Source organism: Dermacentor variabilis, chromosome 1, assembly GCF_050947875.1.
Source record: "Dermacentor variabilis isolate Ectoservices chromosome 1, ASM5094787v1, whole genome shotgun sequence".
NCBI lineage: Eukaryota > Metazoa > Arthropoda > Arachnida > Ixodida > Ixodidae > Dermacentor > Dermacentor variabilis.
This window is the reverse complement of record NC_134568.1, coordinates 6717765-6741954: the sequence shown is the minus strand read 5'-3', so window position 1 is coordinate 6741954 and position 24190 is coordinate 6717765. Positions and strand designations below refer to the sequence as shown.

The 24190-nt window shown below is 45.7% G+C and overlaps 1 protein-coding gene across 1 annotated transcript; it reads right to left on the bottom strand.

The window, feature by feature from the left end:
- Positions 1-13428: 13428 nt before the first annotated feature.
- LOC142576364 (phosphatidylinositol-3,5-bisphosphate 3-phosphatase MTMR14-like) lies at positions 13429-23908 on the bottom strand. The gene is made up of 4 exons (XM_075689260.1): positions 23790-23908; positions 17290-17355; positions 16198-16277; positions 13429-13459 (listed from the first exon to the last, which is right to left on the bottom strand). Exons 1-4 carry the CDS (start codon positions 23904-23906, stop codon positions 13429-13431), a joined length of 294 nt encoding a protein of 97 aa, XP_075545375.1. The 5' UTR covers positions 23907-23908.
- Between the last annotated feature and the right edge of the window lie 282 nt (positions 23909-24190).

Here is a 24190-nt window from a genome sequence, read left to right as displayed (position 1 = left end):
GGAGCCAGCTGTGTAAGACGGCGACAAACGCGCAAGCAATGGCACGTGCCATTGCTGATGATAGTTTCCGCTCCCACACAAAAATTTCATGGAACCGGAGCCATAAACACCTTCGCTGTAATAAAGAGTCATTCGTTCAGAGAGTCAGCCGAAGAGTAATGTCCAGTCTCACAAGCACTCGCACAGTCCAGGAGCCTTCAAGTTCAGAAGGGCTATTGTGGCTTTTCGCATGCAAGAATGTACAGACCATGGGTCCCAGGATCTTTCCATCCGAGAGCACCATTGTCTAAGAGGCGGAGTTTATCTTTAGACAACGTTGTTGAGTGTCAAAGAATGGGCAATGACACAGAATGTACTCGAGTCATCACACCCGCACAAATGGCGCGCCCTCATTTGCGAAGGTTGTGGGATCGTTCCCCACCTGCGGCAAGTTCTCTCTTCATCCACTTTTATTTCCATTAATTTATCGCTTCTTTATTTCATTTATTAAGCACAAGTAATTTCCCCTATGTTGTCCTTGGTGTCAGCGTTTCTTGGCTTCTTATGATACGCCGCACTGTTGGTCATTCCTATTAGGAAGAAATGGGCGTGTGGGGTGTGTAGCTGGCTAGAGGAATATACCTCAGGCCGACCTCTCAGCATTTCGTATCATTAAACTTTCTCTCTCTCTCTCTCTCTCTCTCTCTCTCTCTCTCTCTGGGCGTGTGGTTGGTTCCTCCAATAAGTAATGACAAAATGATTGAGATGTCTCTAAAACAAAGATGTTAAATAAAGGTGGAGCTGCCTTCTGCAGTTAATAGGCTGTGAATGCAGTAACGCAAATAATTTGTGATGAGAATATAGTGAGATTTTGAGCCTCTGACAAGTGTAATTGTGCAAGCTTGCCGCGACGTTGGCGAGTAGGAACGCCGACGCACTGTGAATGCGTCTTGACAGGACTATCGAGCTTGGCAAGGAATAAGAGACCTACGAATAGCTAGCGGAATTATTCTCGCAAATATGTAAGCCTCGATTTCAGGCAAGTTTTCAGAAAATGGAAAGTGGCGTTTATGCGACATGGCCGCAAAAGTGGCGAAAATCGTCAGTGCCATAACTCTGACTCTTTTAGTCCGTGTCGCTTAAGCCCTGCGTTTTCTCACTTGAACGTGATTGCTCGACTCCTTCGCATTTTTTCTCTCGTACTGTAGAATACGATGAAGAAATTTGCGAGAGCAACAGTATGGGCTCCAGTAAGCGGCTGTGAATACAACTCTCAGTGGGCCAAATACACACTAATACTGCAGGTGCTTTGCTTCCGACGTTTCGTATGGAGTGCGAGATAAGCAAACTCATTTCATGCAAGCACAGCAGCTGTTGTCATGGAGCAACCCTATGCAATGAAATTCGCTAAGTCAACGGCCCAACCGCTACTTGAATGCGCGAGAGCCACTTGAATGCCCGAGGACTCTGCAGCTCTCGGCAAATTTCATGCAGTTTTAGAATTCTTGCGCACTAAAGCCAGCTTCATTGCCAGCAATACCTACATATCTGGACATCCACTGAACAATTAAAGGAACAACGCGAAATAAGATAGAAAAGTCTGGTGGCAACGGCAAGTATACCGGGGCTCTTCGTGCAAGCCGATTGAACACCTAAGGCAGATATGTGGAGCGCAAGGGCCATTCATGGCGAAAGAGCGCCAAGGATTAGCTTATTGTGCTCTGTGCTATTACTGACAAATGGTAAGGTCGCTTACAATGTTATCTATCGTGGCTGTGCAGATTCCTAAGAACACTGAAAATTTTCATGCAGTAAAATAATCACAATGGAATCCTGGGGTTTTGCTTGCCAAAATCAGGCTCTGATTATGCGTCACGCTGTAGTGGGAGACTCCGGATCAGTTTTTACCACCAGGGGATCTTTAACGTGCCCCCAATGAATGGGACAAGGGCGCTTTTGCATTTAACTCCCATTAAAATGCGGCCGCCACGGCCGGGATTTGATCCCACGACCTCGTGCTTAGCAGAGCAACACCATAGCCGCTAAGCCGCGGTGGCGGCTAAATAATGAGAACGACTTGCGATATGATCTCGAAACATAAAAGATATGCTCTGAAGGAACGATACTCTAAAACCTATAAATGCCAGTAGTAGAACTGTCAAGGTAGACATGATAACACTATTTCAAGCCTCTAACAGCTCTCATGTTCTTCAGAAACGTAGTGATGGACTAATTAACAGGCGGCATACCTTATTGGTAATGTGCAAAATTAACGAAGCACGGGGAGAAGAGTGTGACAAAACACTGGCGCCTTGTAGTCCTCGCGTTATAGAAGACAACCGAGAAAGGAATCAAGAGAACATTCCACGTTTGTATTGTTAATTGAAAAAGCGGACCATACTTATGACACAACTGGGAAATGCAGCTCGTTCGGCTTACGATGCACATTCTGAAGGTAAAACTGCAGCTTCACAAGAATCGGAGTATAATATAATTATTCGCATTCTTAAACAAGGGACCCGTACGCGCTTGAAAAGTCAAACTTTGTTCTTTTGGTTGCGTGTAGTGAGTTTATCTCCGGGGAAATACATGAATGGAAACATCACAATCATTGCACAGATCATCTGTGATAATACCCTGAAAGAGCTAAGAGAATAGCGCTAATTTGAAACCTGTTGAATATTCATGTCATGAATGTGTATGGATTAGCGCTCCCTTTATAAGCGAAATTTGGTGAAGGTACGATATCAGGTATGACAGTCCTTGTCTTACATTTTCAATGTTACGAAATAAAAGACTTCTTGAAGCGACAAGGATAGTAATTGTGCCTAGTTTGTGCGACATACTCCAAGTGAAGCGCGAAAAGCAGACGGAGGGCACAACAGTACAAGTTGAAGAGAGAACACTTGCCTGGGTAAGGGAGCTTGAAAATTGTGAAGTCGCGGTACCGGTTGTACTTGTCAACCTTCTCGGAGGAAGTCACCCTGTGATAATGTAAGGTTTTCCACAATGTTTAAAAAAAGCGCCAATGACACAGGACACAGAACAGAGAAGGGGACACACACGGCGCTGTTAAGGTTATTGTTAGAGTAAGGTTGTTAAGACTGGCAGCTTGAATGCGAGTATAAGTAAACTTTGTCATTTCCGTCTGTGCCGTGGTCCCTCAAACAAGTCATACAGCAAAAAAGCGCACTGCGTACAGCACAAACATCTGCGCGAAAGTTGCATTGAAGGAACATTATGCGGTTTTTGCTCGGGGAAGAATACCAGAAAGGGGACTCACTTCACATAGCATTTTTCCTTTTTGCCTTCAACCATCAAGTCACAGATGTTGTGAACGGACAGCGCTTTCAGCAGCTCGATGTCAACCTTTCGCAGCTGACCATGCAGCGATGCATCTCTGCGGAAAAGTTAGAAGCCGTGCTGGGTCACATAAGGAATTGCGCTATGGTGCGCCGTCCAGGCTATGATAGACAACTGAACGCAAGGGCAGTGCTCACAATTGTCGCCTTTACATGCATGGTGTCAGCCCGAGAGGCGATTCAGCAAAAACTGATATCGGGTGCAATGAGTTGCCTTGAGAGGAGAACCCAAGGTTGAAGTTGAAATTTATTTCCATCATCACAATGCGGGAATGCTCGGGCAAAAAGTGAAGATCAATTCACTTGAGAAGCGCCCGAGCCCCCATATACAAGGGATACAAAAAGGGCTACAATATACATTTACGAGGCCCCCTTATACAAGGGATACAAAAAGGGCTACAATATACATTTACAAGGCATTTTAACTGTTTATCATTGCAGGTAAACTAAAATTAAATTATGGGGTTTCCCGTGCCACAACCACTTTTTGATTATGAGGCACGCCGTAGTGGACGGCTCCGGAAATTTCGACCACCTGGGCTTCTTTAACGTGCACCTAAATATAAGTACACGGTTGTTTTCGCATTTCGCCCCCATCGAAATGCGACCGCCGTGGCCGGGATTAGATCTCGCGACGTGCTCAGTAGCCTAACACCATAGCCACTGAGCAACCACGGCGGGTGACGTAACGCCTTCTTTTGTAGCACATGCAGTTTGCTAATGCTAGACGATGTGGTATTTCCCCAAACCATAAAACAATAGTTAAGATGTTATTTTATGTTAAGATGTTAACTACGCGTTATGCATAATACAACAGCAATAGGCTTACTGTGTCAGGAATTGCCACATTTACGAGTATCAGAGAGAAGTTCAAACTGGCAGGTGCAGCAGCATTAACGTAGAAGTGCGACCAAACTGAACCGGTTCGAATTATTTTGCGACAGTACAAGGTGCACATATTTCAAGTGAGAGGTCAGTAGGCTTGCGAATATTTCGATGTTGTAATAACGTTCAGAAGGTTGCATTGAAACAAAACGGCGAAGCTTAAAGTTGTATTGCAAGTTGCTCACTCTTCTGATGACTGCTGGGTGATCACAGATGGTTGACTCTCATCTTGCTGGTGACCGGAATTGGCAGTAGCATCGGAACTTTCGGACGTGTCTGCGGAGACTGAGGAATTGAAACGGAGTATGGTGAAACAATGTAGACTTCTTAGAGATTCACGTGTTAGGGCGTAAACAGTAGGGGGTACGCGAACACTTGAAACTGCACCATTGACGCGAAACTAGACTGTTCAATGAATCTTTCGCCTCCATGTGCGACTACAATGATTTCTAAATTTTGTCCTTTTATATTGGTCCTGAATTAGGTTGGTCTGATAAATTTTCATGCCTGGATAGTGCTATGTGTATAGAAAAGTAACGGGACATCCCATTCTGGTATATAGTTAATACGCTCGCTATGTCTCCACCGATGATGCGCGAGTTGCGAAGCGGCAAATTTATACACAGAACCATACGGCAGGAAAACTTGATAGCCTGAGGTTGCAGACATATTATGACCACTGCCGACAGCATAGAACCAGGAGACTAGATACCCGAGCAGAAATATTAGCTCAGGACCCCAGAACTTCGAATATCGATACGCGCATTACAGAAACCACTTTGAACTGAAAGGGCTGTAAGGCTTCTCGTAGCAGTTGAACATAGGACAAATCGGGCGCGTATGACGTTCCAGCAGGTTTATGCATGCATGATTGACGGCCTAGTTGCTGGAAGTTCCTTTCAAAACTGAGTTGAACAGGGACCCAGTGCAGTTGTAAAACGGCCGTGCAATTGTGTAAGATACGTGATACGAGAATATGCTGGAGTCCGGCAGTGGGGAGTAAGGTGTGCTGGATGCCACGAAATGCACGAGTGTCAGAAATGAACACACCATCATCATCATCATCATCATCATCAGCCTAGTTACGCCCACTGCAGGGCAAAGGCCTCTCCCATACTTCTCCAACTATCCCGGTCATGTACTAATTGTGGCCATGTTGTCCCTGCAAACGTCTTAATGTCATCCGCCCACCTAACTTCCTGCCGCCCCCTGCTACGTATCCCTTCCCTTGGAATCCAGTCCGTAACCCTTAGTGACCATCGGTTATCTTCCCTCCTCATTACATGTCCGGCCCATGCCCATTTCTTTTTCTTGATTTCAACTAAGATGTCGTTTACCCGCGTTTGTTGCCTCACCCAATCTGCTCTTTTCTTATCCCTTAATGTCACACCCATCATTCTTCTTTCCATAGCTCGTTGCGTCGTCCTCAATTTCAGCAGAACCCTTTTCGTAAGTCTCCAGGTTTCTCCCCCATATGTGAGTACTGGTAACACACAGCTGTTATACACTTTCCTTTTGAGGGATAGTGGCATCCTGCTGTTCATGATTTGAGAATGCCTGCCAAACGCACCCCAGCCCATTCTTATTCTTCTGGTTATTTCAGCCTCATGATCCGGATCCGTGGTCACTACCTGCCCTAAGTAGATGTAGTCCCTTACCCCTTCCAGTGCTTCGCTACCTATCGTAAACTGCTGTTCTCTTCCGAGCCTGTTAAACCTGTTTTCTGCAGATTAATTTTCAGACCCACCCTTCTGCTTTGCCTCTCCAGGTCAGTGAGCATGCATTGCAATTGGTCTCCTGAGTTACTAAGCAAGGCAATATCATCAGCGAATCGCAAGTTGCTAAGGTATTCTCCATCAACTTTTATCCCCAATTCTTCCCACTCCAGGCCTCTGAATACCTCCTGTAAACATGCTGTGAATAGCATTGGAGATATCGTATCTCCCTGTCTGACGCCTTTCTTTATAGGGATTTTGTTGCTTTCTTTGTGGAGGACTACGGTGGCTGTGGAGCCGCTATAGATATCTCCCAGTATCTTTACATATGGCTCATCTACACCCTGATTCCGTAATGCCTCCATGACTGCTGAGGTTTCGACTGAATCAAACGCTTTCTCGTAATCAATGAAAGCTATATATAACGGTTGGTTATATTCTGCACATTTCTCTATCACTTGATTGATAGTGTGAATATGGTCTATTGTTGAGTAGCCTTTACGGAATCCTGCCTGGTCCTTTGGTTGACAGAAGTCTAAGGTGTTCCTGATTCTATTTGCGATTACCTTAGTAAATACTTTGTAGGCAACGGACAGTAAGCTGATCGGTCTATAATTTTTCAAGTCTTTGGCGTCCCCTTTCTTATGGATTAGGATTATGTTAGCGTTCTTCCAAGATTCCCGTACGCTCGAGGTTATGAGGCATTGCGTATACAGGGTGGCCAGTTTCCCTAGAACAATCTGACCACCATCCTTCAACAAATCTGCTGTTACCTGATCCTCCCCAGCTGCCTTCCCCCTTTGCATAGCTCCTAAGGCTTTCTTTACTTCTTCTGGCGTTACCTGTGGGATTTCGAATTCCTCTAGGCTATTCTCTCTTCCACTATCGTCGTGGGTGCCACTGGTACTGTATAAATCTCTATAGAACTCCTCAGCCACTTGAACTATCTCATCCATATTAGTAACGATATTGCCGGCTTTGTCTCTTAACGCACACATCTGATTCTTGCCTATTCCTAGTTTCTTCTTCACTGTTTTTAGGCTTCCTCCGTTCCTGAGAGCCTGTTCAATTCTATCCATATTATAGTTCCTGATGTCCGCTGTCTTACGCTTGTTGATTCACTTAGAAAGTTCTGCCAGTTCTATTCTAGCTGTAGGGTTAGAGGCTTTCATACATTGGCGTTTCTTGATCAGATCTTTCGTCTCCTGCGATAGCTTACTGGTTTCCTGTCTAACGGAGTTACCACCGACTTCTATTGCGCACTCCTTAATGGTTCCCATGAGATAGTCGTTCATTGCTTCAACACTAAGGTCCTCTTCCTGAGTTAAAGCCGAATACCTGTTCTGTAGCTTGATCCGGAATTCCTCTAGTTTCCCTCTTACCGCTAACTCATTGATTGGCTTCTTGTGTACCAGTTTCTTCCGTTCCCTCCTCAAGTCTAGGCTAATTCGAGTTCTTACCATCCTATGGTCACTGCAGCGTACCTTGCCGAGTACGTCTACATCTTGTATGATGCCAGGGTTCGCGCAGAGTATGAAGTCGATTTCATTTCTAGTCTCACCATTCGGGCTCCTCCACGTCCACTTTCGACTAACCCGCTTGCGGAAAAAGGTGTTCATTATCCGCATATTATTCTGTTCTGCAAACTCTACTAATAATTCTCCTCTGCTATTCCTAGAGCCTATGCCATATTCCCCCACTGACTTGTCTCCAGCCTGCTTCTTGCCTACCCTGGCATTGAAGTCGCCCATCAGTATAGTGTATTTTGTTTTGACTTTACCCACCGCCGATTCCACGTCTTCATAAAAGCTTTCGACTTCCTGGTCATCATGACTGCATGTAGGGGCATAGACTTGTACCACCTTCAATTTGTACCTCTTATTAAGTTTCACAACAAGACCTGCCACCCTCTCGTTAATGCTATAGAATTCCTGTATGTTACCAGCTATTTCCTTATTAATCAGGAATCCGACTCCTAGTTCTCGTCTCTCCGCTAAGCCCCGGTAACACAGTACATGCCCGCTTTTTAGCACTGTATATGCTTCTTTTGTCCTCCTAACCTCACTGAGCCCTATTATATCCCATTTACTACCCTCTAATTCCTCCAATAACACTGCTAGACTCGCCTCACTAGATAGCGTTCTAACGTTAAACGTTGCCAGGTTCAGATTCCAATGGCGGCCTGTCCGGAGCCAGGTATTCTTAGCAACCTCTGCAGCGTTACAGATCTGACCGCCGCCGTGGTCAGTTGCTTCGCGGCTGCTGGGGACTGAGGGCCGGGGTTTGATTGTTGTATTCATATAGGAGGTTGTGGCCAAGTACTGCACCAGGGTGGCCAATCCTGCTCTGGTGAGAGAGTGCGTTACCGGTTCTGGTCACCGGGATCAGGCCGCACTCCAGGCCTGTTTGTGCAATTTTCTCAACACACGGTTTTTTTTGTATTTCCCGGTGGAGAATTGCGCGGCACCGGCATTTGAATCACGGTCCTCTTGCACTGGAGACGGATACTCTACCGTCCCCGCAGGAGTTAAATTAAAAATTGAATTATGGTGTTTTGCGTGACAAAACCACTTTCTGATTATGCACGCCGTAGTGGAGGACTCCGAAAATTTTGACCACCTGGGGTTCTTTAACGTGCACCTAATTCTAAGTACACGGGTGTTTTCGCATTTCGCCCCCATCGAAATGCGGCCGCCGTGGCCGGGGTCCGATCCCGCGACCTCGTGCTCAGCAGTCTAACACCATGACCACTGAGCAACCACGGCGGGTCCCGCAGGAGTTGTACGCCTCATTTAACCTACAGTGGTGCCCTATTTGATCTGAGCTCTGTTATACCGCATGGATGGCACTCGGCTAGAGAACCTGGTATTTATGACCTGCACATGTGTGGCCACACATAATTGAGGATATATAATTTTTTTTTAGGAGGGTTTCCGTACAGTGATAAAAGGAAGGAAAATACATTAAAAGAAAAAAAAAGGAAAAAAAAGGAACATAACATGTGATTTGAACTCGTGATCCTTCAATGTTGCCCGGAAAGGTAGCTCAGTCGGTTGGTTCGTCAAGCCAACGGTTACTTTCAAGCGCCAAAGCTCCTGCTCCGAGCCTCATACTTATGTGGAAAGGGACTGATGTTGTCCGCGGCAGTCGATTTGGTCGATGTCATGGCCGATCATGTAAGCAAAAGTAGTTGTTTACTATTTACAATATCCAGAATTGATCAAACGTGAAGTTGTCACCGGCATTCTGAGTGGTTGGAAGGCATAATTTCTTTGAAAAATGGCCGCCAGAGGAGCAGCGTGAACTCGAGCGGCTTTATAGACTAGGAAAACTGCCTTAAAATATTTAGACTTGAGGGGAAGCTTCGTTAACAAACTATAACACGGCAATCAGCACTCGTATACGACGAGAGAAATTATTGAGACGTGGGAAATTCCCTTGAAATAAATCTGGTTTGCGAGACAAATGCTTGTATGTATTGAATCTCTTAAAAGATGAGGGGGGAAATATGCGCTCACCGAGAGGGCATCTTGAGCACGAGACCACCGCGAGGCACCTTACTGAGATGTAGAGAGCTTCGCGGCCGGAACGAAATCTCCCCTCTCCGCCGGCCCAGGGTGGAAAACGCGCTTTCCGATCGCTCAAGGTTGCGCGGATATTGTATAGCTCTAGCGTCTAGGAAAAAGCTTAAACAGGTGCGGGGGCGGCACGCATAGCGTGGGAAGCTAGCCGCCGGAATAGCTATCTCAAGTACTGCTGCTTGCGATGGCGAAATACCTTCGTGTAATTATAATAACCCTAATAGGACTTGTTTCAAAGAAAAAAAAAAGAGAAGAAAAAGAAAAGGGAAACGGCTCAGAAGGCTATACTACGAGAGCTATGACTGATACTTTTCTATATATATGTATTCATCTCATCTATGGGATCGCATGCGCGCGCTGTTGGTTTTAAAGCGCAACCGTGGTAGGGAAACGGAAGGCGATATAGGCATGCGTGTCCATGATACGCACACGACAAACTGCCTTACAATATTTAGAATTGATATATATATACACACACAAAAGCCAATATAGGCTGCTCGACACTATCTCGCGCGTTTTTATAGCGAAGTACATCAGAACCGACTCGTCGTTCCACAACAACCATTTCCTGAGTGATCGCCAGATATATGCCGAATAACTTCCTGTCATTCAATAAGAATGTCTCTCTTTCATGCAGCCTACCAATTCGCGCTGTTTCGGTTTAGACAAAACAATTTATCATTCGAGGCGCACTTGCCAAGTTTGCCTCCAATTAAAAGTGCCTGCGATGCCTATAGTGCAGCTCTTATCTCGCTCAACATACACAGTTCTGTATACGTGCATCCGGTGCAATGCTTTCCGTTGTATCAGCAATTTCAATGTCATGGCCGATCATGTAAGCAAAAGTAGCTGTTTACTATTTACAATATCCAGAATTGATCAAACGTGAAGTTGTCACCGGCATTCTGAGTGGTTGGAAGGCATAATTTCTTTGAAAAATGGCCGCCAGAGGAGCAGCGTGAACTCGAGCGGCTTTATAGACTAGGAAAACTGCCTTAAAATATTTAGACTTGAGGGAAAGCTTCGTTAACAAACTATAACACGGCAATCAGCACTCGTATACGACGAGAGAAATTATTGAGACGTGGGAAATTCCCTTGAAATAAATCTGGTTTGCGAGACAAATGCTTGTATGTATTGAATCTCTTAAAAGATGAGGGGGGAAATATGCGCTCACCGAGAGGGCATCTTGAGCACGAGACCACCGCGAGGCACCTTACTGAGATGTAGAGAGCTTCGCGGCCGGAACGAAATCTCCCCTCTCCGCCGGCCCAGGGTGGAAAACGCGCTTTCCGATCGCTCAAGGTTGCGCGGATATTGTATAGCTCTAGCTTCTAGGAAAAAGCACCATGGTAAACACACCATGGTAAACCCTAAAAAGAAAAAAATATTGGACTGCAGTGGAAGCCAGTCAAAACGGTTGAGGAGATGGGTAAGCTAGTAAGATCAGATTCCTGTAATGGAAAAATGCAGTCCTTATTCAAAGGCGCCTTGCGATAGTTGTTTAATTCAACGCATCAGTTTTCTGGAACGCCTCGGCTTAGCAACAGTCCAAGTGAGGACGCGCAACACCTGTGCTTAGTATGTGGTATCAGAGCTACCCAAAATCATTGGGAAACGTTGAGTGAATTGAGCGACGCAAGAGCTTACTGCGAAGACACGGTAGAGCTAATTCAGACATCGTGAATAACTGGCCTGCCTAAAATAAGATAAAAAATTGTACTGTAAACATTTTTTGACGCATGCTTCCGTACAGTGACAATTGTTGGCCCGAACTGCCCCGGCAGTCCGAGCAGCCCGGGAATGAGACGACGACGTTAATTAAAGAAAGGGAAAAACCTAGAGTTGAGTTTTCAGGGCTTCAAATGTACCTGTAGTTTAAGCAATCAAGACACACCTGAAACACGCGTTCTGTGGAGCAAGAGGCTTATACTTGCCTGATGACTCTTGTGAAGCCTCTTGGCTTGACGTTACCGTGCTTCCACCGCTGTCTGAAGGAAACGCAACTGAAAGTAGAAAGTCGAGTACCGGAAGTAGAATGTATAGAGTGCATGTCCTGGAGTATCGTTATATGGCCGGGAAAGATGAAGCCCGAGAAGGGGTGCGGCCACTTCTAAAAGTTGTACGTAAAATTACTGCGAAGCAATTTTTATCGGCGCACATTGAGCTTTTGAGATTTCGGATAACAGAACGGAGGTGCTAGAGCGCCTTAAAACACTATTTGATAAGAGTAAGAAAACGCAGCGGATCTGTTAACGCGGCTCCTGTGAACGTGAGCTAAATGTCGCGTTGCATGTAGCAGCAGATTTGCAATCTCGTGCGTCAAAAGGAGTTCAAAATCGCTTGCTGTCCTTCGCAGTGTCGTCATGCAGCGTTATCACAAGCAGCGAAGCCCAAAACAGCTATTTGCCGATTTCGGGATCGCGACAACATTCTTAGTAATACAATTATAGTTCATTTAGGTGAAAAATATATATGTTTGCGATCTCAAATCGCCAGAAAAGCCATTTCATCTTTGCACTGCCGGTCTACACACGACAATTGAGCATTGTTGCGTCTGTTGCGCATGAGTACCGAGATGAATACCGTAGCGTAAATGCCGTAGCGTAGAGGCACCACGAGTCGTCTAGCCACCGAGGTGTTCAACCTTTTGGGCGAGGTCAGCAGACCACTGCTCCCTTCCGACTCTGGCACTTCCCCGGTTTAGATTCTAGTGCGCTAGTGGAAATGAAAGGAAATAGACGTAGTTATCTTGCCGATGAGCGCCTTTCTAACTTCCTTGTGCATTGAGGATTCAAAAATAATTGTGGCAGGAGATTCGAGAAGTGACGTAATGTAATAGTGATATTCCACTAGTTAAGTGTTTCAAGCCCCTAAAAACCAGGGATGCACAGTCGGTTGTACGACGCTAGGTGTCATCGCCACGATGTCTGGTACCAAAGTAAAGCAATTGTATTCATACTTGTTTTCAAACGAAGACACACCCTGAGTACAGTTGTAAATACAACACGTTTCATGTGAATTTATTTGCTAGTCTTCGATGTTGAACATGTGAATTCGCGCCTATTACAGAAAGTGAATATGTTATTATGAGAACACTTACTCTTTCGCATGGAATCCAAGATTTGTGTGCCCAGGCTGGCTGAAGCCCCTGCATATGTGAAGGTCGTTGTAGAATCAAATTGGGGGAAAATTGCATCGATCAGTGCTGCGAGTGTTCGGTATGCAACGCCCGCGGTAAACATTAGGACAATGAGAGTTAATGGCGCTCGTCTGCCGCACCATCGCTGAATAAAATTAATTTTCCGAACTACGAAAATTAACGCTGCTTGATCAGCGTAAGAAAGGTCTTGTCAAATGACTATGAAAAAGCGCAACAAATAACTGAATCCATACCGTAGACGAACTCGGTCACAGTTCGGCCGAAGATCTCCATTCCTCCAGAAAGCGTGGCTGACCTGCATATATGCTAGGCAGAAGTAGAAAGGAAGATGGTCAATAAAGTGCTTATATTTGGCGGCATGCACATAACTACTCATACGCATACGCTGCCAAGTGTAAGTAAGGGGATGGGGCTTGAAATAGAGTAAGAGAATAAATGAAATAGTCCTCAGAACACAATGAAACGTTGTATGTTAGAATAGAAGCTTGCTGCATAAATCTTGCCGGAGTACTTGAGCTTCCACGCAAAGCATAGGATAATGTTCACGCTCACGACAAGAAATCTACACACCTTGCCGTCATAAAGGATAACCGGAACGACGAAACGCGTCCGTGCCCTGGCAACTCGAGCTTTCTCCATGTGTTGCCGTAGTTCTTTGGCACGTCTGTCGGCACTCTCCCTGCACAGAAGCACTCCATTACATCGACAAGAGAAAATCGGGCTACGTAAGGTGCAAGAAACTGTTAGCAGATGCTTGCGTACGCGTGCGTTGGACTGGAAGTTGTAAGGGAAATTTTTTAGAGACGTGTTCGTTAGAACAGGAACAGCAGCCAGTTCGTGACTATTCTATTCAAGGCGGGATGGGCTGCCCCTGCCCCTCCCGTCTAATAATCTAAAGTATAACGATGGAGAAAGAGTGCCTAGGACTCACCGGTGCTCTGGGCATCTCGCCGCTATGCAATTCTTTACGTTTTTTTTTGCTAGTTTTGTTGAAATACTTTTATCAAGAACGAGCTAAATGCCCTTACGATCACTCGAACAAGGTAAGCCGTCTGCTTTATCGCTCATTTTTAGACGACGGGGCTTTGGAAGTGCGGAAATGCTCAATTCCGGGAAGAGCTCAACGCTGGAAGTCATGGACTCGGACAGCGAGCTATTATCGCCGCTGAATGAAGAAAAAGATGAGCCGGATCTCTACTCGGCAGTTTTCATTGAATCGTAGTGAGCAGGAATCTCATGGTTAATTACGTGCCCTTCTCGGCGTCACACAACATGAACGCCCTAAGCAGGCAATTTCTAACAGAATATTTTGAAACTGTGTCCCCTTGGCAAATCAACTTAATCAGGATCAGCGCTCGAAATAATATCCTCGTGATACATGCAAACCCATTTTGCAGCAATTGAGCCGTTAAACGCTATTTAGACATGAAGCGCATTCGCTCCTTTATTTCATGCGGGAAGGAGACGAGGACTGGTGATTTCTGATAGGGACCTTCAAATAAAGTATGCGGCGGTAAGAGCGAAAAGCATCTGCGGTGTGAATGCTAGTTCTAAGCAGAGCACTGACTGGATTGTCTGATTGGCTGCGTTGTCAATGCCGGTGCTGCATCAACGGACAGTAGTGGCAGTAGGGAAAAATTTCAACGATATCGGGCCCGAGTTGGACCAGTGGATAGCGCCCTCAATTTTTAGCGGAGCCCTTGTCCTTCACCAAGCCATCGATAGCAAGATCTAGAAAATGGGTATATGAAAGTTGGGTGAAAGGCTATCAATGTCAACATTCAGTTCACATTACTAAATTAGATATGCCATGTCGCTTGCCTTACAACAACTTGCACTAGATGCAGTAAAGAAGGCATACTTCATAACAAGCTTGCACGACGCTATTGCCAGCAGACAATACGTGGCTACAACTTTGTGATAGAAAAAAAAAAGCTCTGCAGATTTTTTTTTTGTTCGTGTGCATCATCACAGTGATTAATAACGCGAATCCTATGCGCACCTTCCCAGACATTCGCGACCGTGGCCGCTGAAGGTGTTGTGCCGAGAACCTCGTATTACAAAAAAAAAAAATGAATTACATGTCCAATCCAAAGGGTGGGGCTTGGCACCCCAGCACAGCAGTCCTATGCTCGGGCCATTGGCCACAATTGCACATGAAGTTTTATCGTGACAACGCGAACTAACTACAACATGATCGCCGTGTGCTAGTTATAGTGATGATTTCGACACAATGGCACATAGCAACGACGGGGCAGTGGTCATGAAGGGGGAGGTACTTTTTTTTTTATTCTGACTGTGCATACTGCAGTGCAATAAGCGCTATTGTAGGAGTGGGGTAACATGGAAATATGAACAGCAAAATACCATACAGAGATAAGGGTTATGTGCCATGACCCTACATCTTGAATGGCGGATGCAACACTTCGGATGGCTATAAACGATTAGACCCAGGTAAGGAATTCTAGCCTTCTCATGAACGAGTGAAAAAGCTGAATATAAACATGTTAGTGCACGCAAAGTACGGCATCAAGTTTTAAGTTGTGATGTCTCGTCGGTGACTCTGGCGCGAGCTAAGTATAGTTGTTTTTTGAAAATATAACCGAGGAGTTCACAACGCTGCGCAAGAAATCTAATGATGCTATGCGGCCACGTGAATAGAGCGAAGCTAAATTCGAGTAACGAAATGCGGAAGAGGCTGAAAAGTCATAACTATGGCAAATCTTACCGCTCTTTTCTGAACTGCTTCTAGCCTGTTAATCTCACACCGTTTATAAGGGTTCTAAACGACAGATTTGTCAACAGCAGGACGAATTAGAGATTTATGTAGCAGTAGCTTAATATCTTTGGGAGAGTTATAGTTTACGACGTAGGTAAGGTACTTTTCAGTGCTTTTTCACATATGCAATAAATGCACTTAGACCATAACATGTTATGAGTAAAGAATGACACCGATATACTCGTACTCTGATACCCTACCAACAGCACGGTTATTGATGGAGTAATGAAAAACTGAAGATTTGTTACAGAAGGAGCTAAGAACGGCTTTATCAAAATTAAATTAACGTTAATTTTCCAAGTTTTGTGCCAACTGCAAAACCTAGCAGATGACTCCTGGAGGGTGTAATGGCTATTAGAACAGTTAATCAGTTCATAAAACAAATGCAAAATGGCTAATGTTATTTGATTTTCAACGCCGGGCAAAATAAATGAACACAAAGCAATATGAGAATTGTCACACTGCGTACCACAGGTGCACGAGAGCAATCTTTTTTTGTAACTCAAGGACAATGAAATCAGCGAACTTGTACACTTTCATTAATCGCTTCACGAAAGCTTCACTTGACTGGCTCCAAAATGTGCGTTGGATCTGCATAACTTTTTTTTCACTCATGAGATGCCAGCTAGGCTCAGTCATCTTGCTGAAAAAATGACGCCAAGTCGGCACAAGAAAACGTCGAGTACAATAGGATAAAGACAGCAAAGATAAAGCGGAACGGATATGAACTTGCCCGTCATCAGCCGGAGGCGCCAGGAATACTATTTTACTAGGATAAGTGGCACTCAATGAACCACCTTTGTTGTCAATGATCTGTGGGAGAGAACAAGATGACTTAAAACATGCGTTTATAGCAAAAATGCTTGTATTGCAGTCAAATTATTTTAAATAGTCTTCAGTAGCGAGTCAGCACGATTTTTTCGTAACGGGTAAAGTTCTAGCCTTTCTCGTGGGCCAATCCCGAAGACAGCGTCATCTAAAATATGGGCTGATATATGTGCTATTGAGTTTGCGCCACTTGGGCCACCAGCGGCCGTGGTGTCCCGGATGCGACTTTACAATTGCTAGTAAGTACAGCAGGGCGTGGCACTTCTGGAGGCGCCGGACGTTTGTGCGCATGCGCGAGTAACAGCTGTTGCGACAGAAAATGTGGGGGCTTTTGCTCCTTGAATATATGACTCCGCCCAGACACCACGGAGGAGACGTTTCTTAGTGCGTGTGGTATGCGTGTATCCCTATACGTGCTGGCATTGCGGAAGGGGTCGAATTTGTTTACGCTTGGACGCTGGCTGCCGGAGCGGTGAGTCCGTGGGCACGTTAAAATAGAACGCCAGTATCACAAAGTAGTCCAGATTTTTAGACTGCACTATCTCCGTGATCGGCTCACGAAAGAGGCTGGAAACCTACCCGATATTCTGAAAGCGGCGACGATTCGTGAAGAATTACCGCTTGAGAAATGGCATTCCTATGCTTCTACAACCCTCACGCGAGGGGTGACGCGGTCGAGTGCCGTGCGCAGCGACTCCGCCCCATTCTCTCCCAACTCGTTCAGAAAGACGGTGGGCTTGGTAGACTAACTGGAGGTTCACGCGCCTTCGAATTTTGATAGTGGGCTCAACAGCTTCCGGACCGAAGCTGAAACGAAGCGAGTTAGTCCCAGCCGCAGTGTTTTGGAAACTCAAGCGGGTGAACTCAAAGGTCTCGCAATAATGCTGCCAATGAGATTTTTTCAGAAGTAATCGTGGTTTCGGCGCTACGACTGTAGGTAGTAGGTGCTGGTGGCTTCAAGATATGCATTTGTATATTGAGACGATATTTTGCCTACCTTGACTGTATAGTCTTTATCAAACAGCTCCACGCATATCCGCTGAATTTCATCAAACATGGAAACCTGGAAAGCAGAGAGACAGTGGACTGTGAGTTTATTAAGAAGCATACTGTGTGCGCAGAAAAAGTACCCGCCGGCGAACTGCGGTGCTGTAGTCACACCAGCGTTCAACTCCTGCTTTCGTCCAGCTGGTGCGCTCATTCAGTAAGTTCGCGCAAGCCGTGCTGTGTACTAGAGCGCGCAGTTGACTCTTGCACGATGGAGGTTAAATTACAAATCGTGCGGTGACTCTGGAAATTACACTTAACAGTATAGCTGAAATGGGACACTGCTGCTAAGAATTCGAGCGGCTGGGGTGCAACAATAAACAGCAGGGGAATATTCGTGCAGCCAAGCTTGAACTGTCCTGCTATCTTAGTGCTCTCGCAGATGGCTAGTAGCGATTGAGACAGCAGGTTTAGAAATCTTACGTATCAACGCAAGGCGTAAGCAGAACATCCACGTATTATCCTTTCAAAGGAACCAGGGAGGTGGTTGCTGGAATCGGGTGGGTAAAATAAATGCGCACAGTCAATTCCCAGTGAAAGCGTCTATACTCGAAAGGAGACGATTAGAAAGGTTGGAGTAAGATATGAAGTCACACGGAATTGTGGAGCCCCGGAAACCAAAGTGCAGTGATTGCATCTGAAGAAAATCGAAGTCAAGCGTAAAAACTGAACCTGTTAAATTTTACTTTCGGCAACGCTATTTTGCTTTATTGAGAAAACGCTTACAACAATTCACTGAAAATCAGGCGTAGCATAGGCTTTCAGGGGTATGGAGAACAGCACGGAAATATTGTGAGCAGCACACCGTCGTGGATGCACAATTGATCTACTACCGGCTACGAGTGAGCCGTTAGAGCAGCCGATATTCAGGCAACAGCGAGAGCCTACTAAGAATCCAACTGCTGTACGGGATGATCTTTTTTAAGTTGTCCGGAATTTTTTGAAAGGGGCCTGCGTCAGATAATATAATTCGAAGAGACTGATATTACTGGCACGAGAAAGTGGAACACGTTCAACCAATTACCAAAAATTCACCGATTAACCTTATTTACCGCACACTGCAATTTACGAATTGTAGCCGGTGAACTTGCAAGACGCATTAAGTTAGTCATTTTCCGGGATGACACCAGTTTCAAGATACTTCCCAAAGTGTAGGACGAAATACATGGGCGTTGCAGTTACTTTCGTGTTTCAATTAATGCATAAAAAAGGCAGATTATGGGTTTTACAAGTTAAAATCACGATATGATTATGAGGCACGCCGTAGTGGCGTACTGCGGAATAATTTGGACCGCCTGGTGCTCTTTAACGTGCACCTAAATCTAAGCACATGGATGTTTTCAAATTTCGCCCCCCAACGAAATGCGGCCGCCGTGGCCACGATTCGATGCCGAGACCTTTCACATGACCCGCTGCCCAACAATGACGGCGGGTCAAGAAAGGGTTGTTAAAGAAAGAAGTGCAACAGTGCATTTTTACGGCGAATTTGATGGCGCATATCTCCACACTAGGATTATTCTCTAAAATTATTCCAAATGGGTACGCCTTGCAAACTCAGCCGCTACAATTCGTAAATCGCAATGCGTGCCGTAAAGTAATTAGCTAATTTTTAAATTACTTGAATATATCTTCCTATTGCTCGGGCAAGCAATTTCCGCCTTTCTGAATATTCGTGCTCAAAGATTGGACTTAGGTTATTCTGAACAGGCGAATTTTTGAAAAATTCGCGGAAATATTGAGGTCATTCTGTATCTTAGGACAACTGCGGACAAACGGCATCTGACGCGTTAAAGGACGCAACACAAAGCGTTGAGTGTACTTGTTTGTAGACGTCATCCCAGTGGTGTGGCCTTCACGGAGTCTGCTATCACCGCTCGCCTTCACTCGGCGTTATAAACCCGGATGTACACCAATGAAAAATTAAGCACGAGATCCTGATAAGCCTAGGCGACAGGGAAACATTTGTGGATGCAATATACTGCACAAGGCTGCGTACGCAACACAGTCAGCAAGCAGCAAGGTCAGGACGTTGAATTACGCAGCAGCCGAGATTAAGTACGGTCCAAAGAGTTATGTTCATTATGAGGAGAAATAATGGGTGAAGTGAACGCTCTGTATTAGCATGTACAACAGAACATTGCTCATAACGCTGAAATTTGAAGAGTTTGAACAAACTAGCGTGAAAAATACTTTTAAGGGGCTCTTTTAAGCTCGGTGGCATATATATATAAACAAAAAAGACGACTGCAGATACCCCTCACTGCAGACAATAACGTAAGTGCAAGAAACTAAGGGTGGTCAAAGCCGTCAGGAACAGGAGGAGAATCAGGAGGTGAAAGGCAGAGAGCTTAACCAGATTGCACTTATAAACCGATTAAGTGTCCGGTAGGCTACTCTGCACAGGGCGTGGCATAGGGACAGAAAAAAATAAAAGAAAACCTGAATAAGAAGTGGAACGAATCAGTTCACACGTTCTTTCCTTTTTCTACGAGTCCCACACTCAGGGTTCGCTATGGCATCGAAATGCGATAAATGCGAACAGCTATTCTTTCGCATGCCAAGCATACCAACGCGTTCTTGAAGAGCAGAAGCGAGACGTGCAAATGTTCAGCGGGCATGGTAACGTTTTGCTGGAATGCCGTGAAAGCGACAAGTTGAGATTTAGTAGTAGCATTAGGTGTGCAAACACAGACAACCGGCCGTTTTGCGCTTCAGTACAGCTCTAGAGGACGGTATTCTTTCTACCAGGTCAAATATCAGTCGAAGTGGGTCACAGTTCCGCCGGAGATGCCAAAACTAATGCTGGACAACGCAATGCAAACATTATGCATTGTATTTCTCTGCTCGCAGACCACAGCAAGCGAAAGTACAGTACCGAACTTGGGAGGAAGGTCAAGTACGAATTGCCGCCATTGTGCCATAAATATAGTGCACAGGAATACCGAGTCGGTCGCCGAAAGCTGTATCGCATGCTGAAACAACGCGTCTGAAATAAATGAGCATTGACGAAATCGCAACGTCTCACACGCAGGGAATGCTGGCACGAAGTGGGCGAAAAGTGACGCAGTATGCAGGGAAGGGCGAACGCTTTATCGCCATTTCGCAACAACCAGCGCCGCGGCTGTGCCTCTCAGCTGCGTACGCCTGACGCTGCGTGCGATGGGCTCGAAACAATCACGGGGAAGTGTACACGGTTTCTTTCGCACCGTAATGGCTGAGCGCTTCGAGGAAGGAGTACGGAAACAACCTGCGCACCAGAATGTGCGGGAGTCTAGGAGGCAGCACAATCCATTGCTCGCGTGTTCCGCTTATAGGCGTTATCTGCGGAAAATCGCGCTCATAGGGAGAAGTCGTCAGTTCTTAGGCTGAGTAAGTTAGCCCTTGGAGGGTAACCGCTGTATCGGCAGAAACAAGGGTGCTATTCTGGACATTCTGCCATTTTCTTCGATGCGTGACGTAGACACGACGCGAATAAAATGGCGCCAATGGCCCCATTTTTGCTTTCCTAACGTGACGCCAACTTGACGTTTTGCCTAAGAAACTGAAATGAAGGCGCTGAACGTAAGGCTCTCGGTAAAGCAAAACAGTTTTCCTCCGCTGTGAACATATAGCAGCTAGGTCAAACTGCATGATTATTCCGTCGAAAACGCTTCTCGCCTCCGTCGTCTGCTGCGTACAAGCCATCGTCTGCTTCATAAGGTAAGATGCGTGTCCCCGGGAAATGGAATCAGTCATCGTATGTTGGCGCCAACGCGCTTGTTTTCTACCTTGAGAAAACATACGCGCCCTACCAATGGTGATGCGCGCGCGTTCTAGGCCACGTTATCGCTATCTCGTGAAACGCAAGTGACTCAGCCCGACTCGGCTGGCTGAGAAATGGCCGAATATCACCGATAGCGTTGCGCGCGCCAGAGATATCCACTAGCGCGACGCAAGCGCCGGCGCTGCCATCTCATGTTCACTTCGCTGGTTACTCGCACCGCGGGAGGAAAGTTGAAGGCGCCGCCTTGCGTACATTTTTTTTATATATATATTGGAAAAACGCCGTTGTCATAACTTTTGATTGTGCGAAAAGGCATTAATCTTTATTGCAATGCAAATGCAGCAGTGAAAAGTGGACAACATTGCCGAAAGTTTGCTATGTTCAATAAATATTATTTCGTATAAACGCGTTCTTTTAAAAAATGATGGTTCCAAGCACAAATTCCAACACCACCCAAGAGCGATGCAAATACTATGAGAACGCGTTATGAACAAAAGATTTACATGGCGCCAAACGACGGGGAAATAGGGGTGATACGCATTCCTTTCGGCTGCCATTGCATATGGCTGCTTATTAGCATAATTCGCGCGGCTAGTCGCACCACAAATTATGGCGGAAAATCTCAGCAATCGCGACCCAGCGCAACGTCACGCATCGTCGAAATGACGTTTACGAAACAGCCCTTCCCGTGACGCTCCCCACAGCATATTCCTTCAGCCAATCAGCAAGCTGGCATGGCGGCTATCTTGGATCGCCACCACATATTCGCGAAATTGCAGATACATTGCACTGGCTTCTGTACGCTACCGCTCACTTTTTTTTAAGCGCTAACGTCGCAATATAGCTGCCAAGCACGAGAAAAAATGTATTAGTCCATAGAATTTGCAGCTCCACGTCACGTTTCGTCATCTTGATGAAAACGCAAAATTGCATTTTGCAATACTTCCGCTTCCCGCCACAAATTTCAAAGCACGTGACCTCGACAGCCAATCAGAGAGTAAACATGGCGGATAATGGCGGCCGTGCAACCGCCATGCGTGTCGAGAATAGCGCCCCAAATCCCAAATGGTCATGGCCGTGTGTGTATGTGTATATATATATATATATATATATATATATATATATATATATATATATATATATGCGGTGGCGAGTGAAATTATTGAAAAAAACGCTGGGGGGGGGGAACGCTATTTTAAACGAAGCGCCGCTCCGGAGGCGCTGCAAGCTTCGCATACTTTTAGAGAAGAATTCATAATTTGCGACCACTCCTTGACTTCTTGAGCTTTATCATGGCGGCCAGCGCTGTAGTTTGGGATTGTTGCCGCTTCTCCTATATTTGACTGTCGCATGCGCTCACACCCACACTAGCGTACTTTAATGTCGCCATTCCCGCGAGCTGCGTTTCGTTCCTCGGTAATACTAGCCATTTCTAATGAGTCGAAGCAATAGGGAGACATGCTCGCCCTCACGGTCTGTCCTGTATGCGTGAAATTTGTTCACAGACGGGCGCTAACAAACCAGCGATACAGCTGCCACGCCTACATTTTTTTTTGCGAGACGCGCGATAATCGATTGAAACTTGCCTGTAGTAATCTAATAATTCGTGAGTGCAATTTGCTCACTCGCTTCGTTCTTTTTCTGATGGGTTCGCGCCGCTGAGTTTGCTTGCGGACGCCCACACGGTATGCCTCACGCTATGGCCGCGCGTCCATGGGGCCGTATTATCTAATGAACGACTACGTTTGCCGTTCTTCGCGCCGTAGCCGTGTCAAACGAAGTGAAAAAAAGATTATGCATTTTAGTGTATTTGTGAAAATCTGTGCTTTTTATCCATGCATTCAACGGTAGACCATGTATAAAACGGCATACAAAAATATTTTTCGCTTTACGGTCGCCTAAACAATTCGCTTGTTTTTTTTTTCAAAAGACGTATAAAGCATAAATCTGCATAAAAAAATGTGACCCGCTGGGGATTTTATCTTTTTAACGTGACTAAACATGCCAACCTCTTGCGGTGTTGCGAGGGGTATCACACTATAACGGCAACCAGATTTTACCTCCGACGCTCATGCATGACACCATGGCCCTAAACTAATATTCGAATTAGAAAGGTCGTGTCGTGATACGCTACGTATGGAAGTAGCACGGGCAACGGTAAATACCGGCCATACGTCTTATTTAATTACAATCAGAAAAGTAGCTCCGACACAATATCAGGGTAATAATGTACGGGCTGGAGTTGTTGGCATTGCAATGCATAAAGGTGCCCCATGTCGCGAGGTAACAACCGTGAAAATAAAGTATGAAGTTCGAATAAAAAATAATCAGCATATGAAATAAATATCCCGTGGAACCCGCTATTAAAGTTGGTCGAAAAACACACTTCCATGAGCGTCCGCCGGCCGCATCGCGTCAGTACCGCTGACACCAGCCACTGAAAGCTGGTGCCAATGGGCACTTTGGAGCGCCTCGTTAATTTCATCAGAAGCTACTGCAAACCGGTGTGCTTCGTTAAAAATAAACGAAATTGCGGTGGTGTACACGAGACGACATAGTTATACGCGCCCAGTCATTGCTTCAGTTATGCTTGCGCACTATTTCCCTACGCGAAACGAGCGCCGTCGGCCCAGTCCTGCAGCCAAGCGTTAGCTATGCCTTATCTCCGAGTGTACAATCTGGCTTACCATTACAGCGTCGGTAGTATTCGAAGAGAAGACATTTTTAGAGCAGGTTTCCATAAGGCTGCGAAGGTCAGACTCGGTAAGGAGTGTCATGGACTTCGACTTGCTGGGCGAGCCCATGTTAGCAGTCGGTTGACTGCAGAAGCGCTGGCGAATAGCCCAGCGCCGCCCCCATTGCAGCATTTATATACTTACAAGGTTTGTCACGTGACGCTTCGGATTACGTAGACAGCGGGGGAACACCCTGTGTCCCCACATACCATACTGCTATTTCCTGAGAGGGAATAAAAATAAATCAGCTTACCAGACACAATGCAGCTCGCGTGTATACGACTGAATGTAGTATGACGTCGAATTCGCCAAATACTTGAAACAGATTTTTTTTTTAAACTACTGAAGGTGTC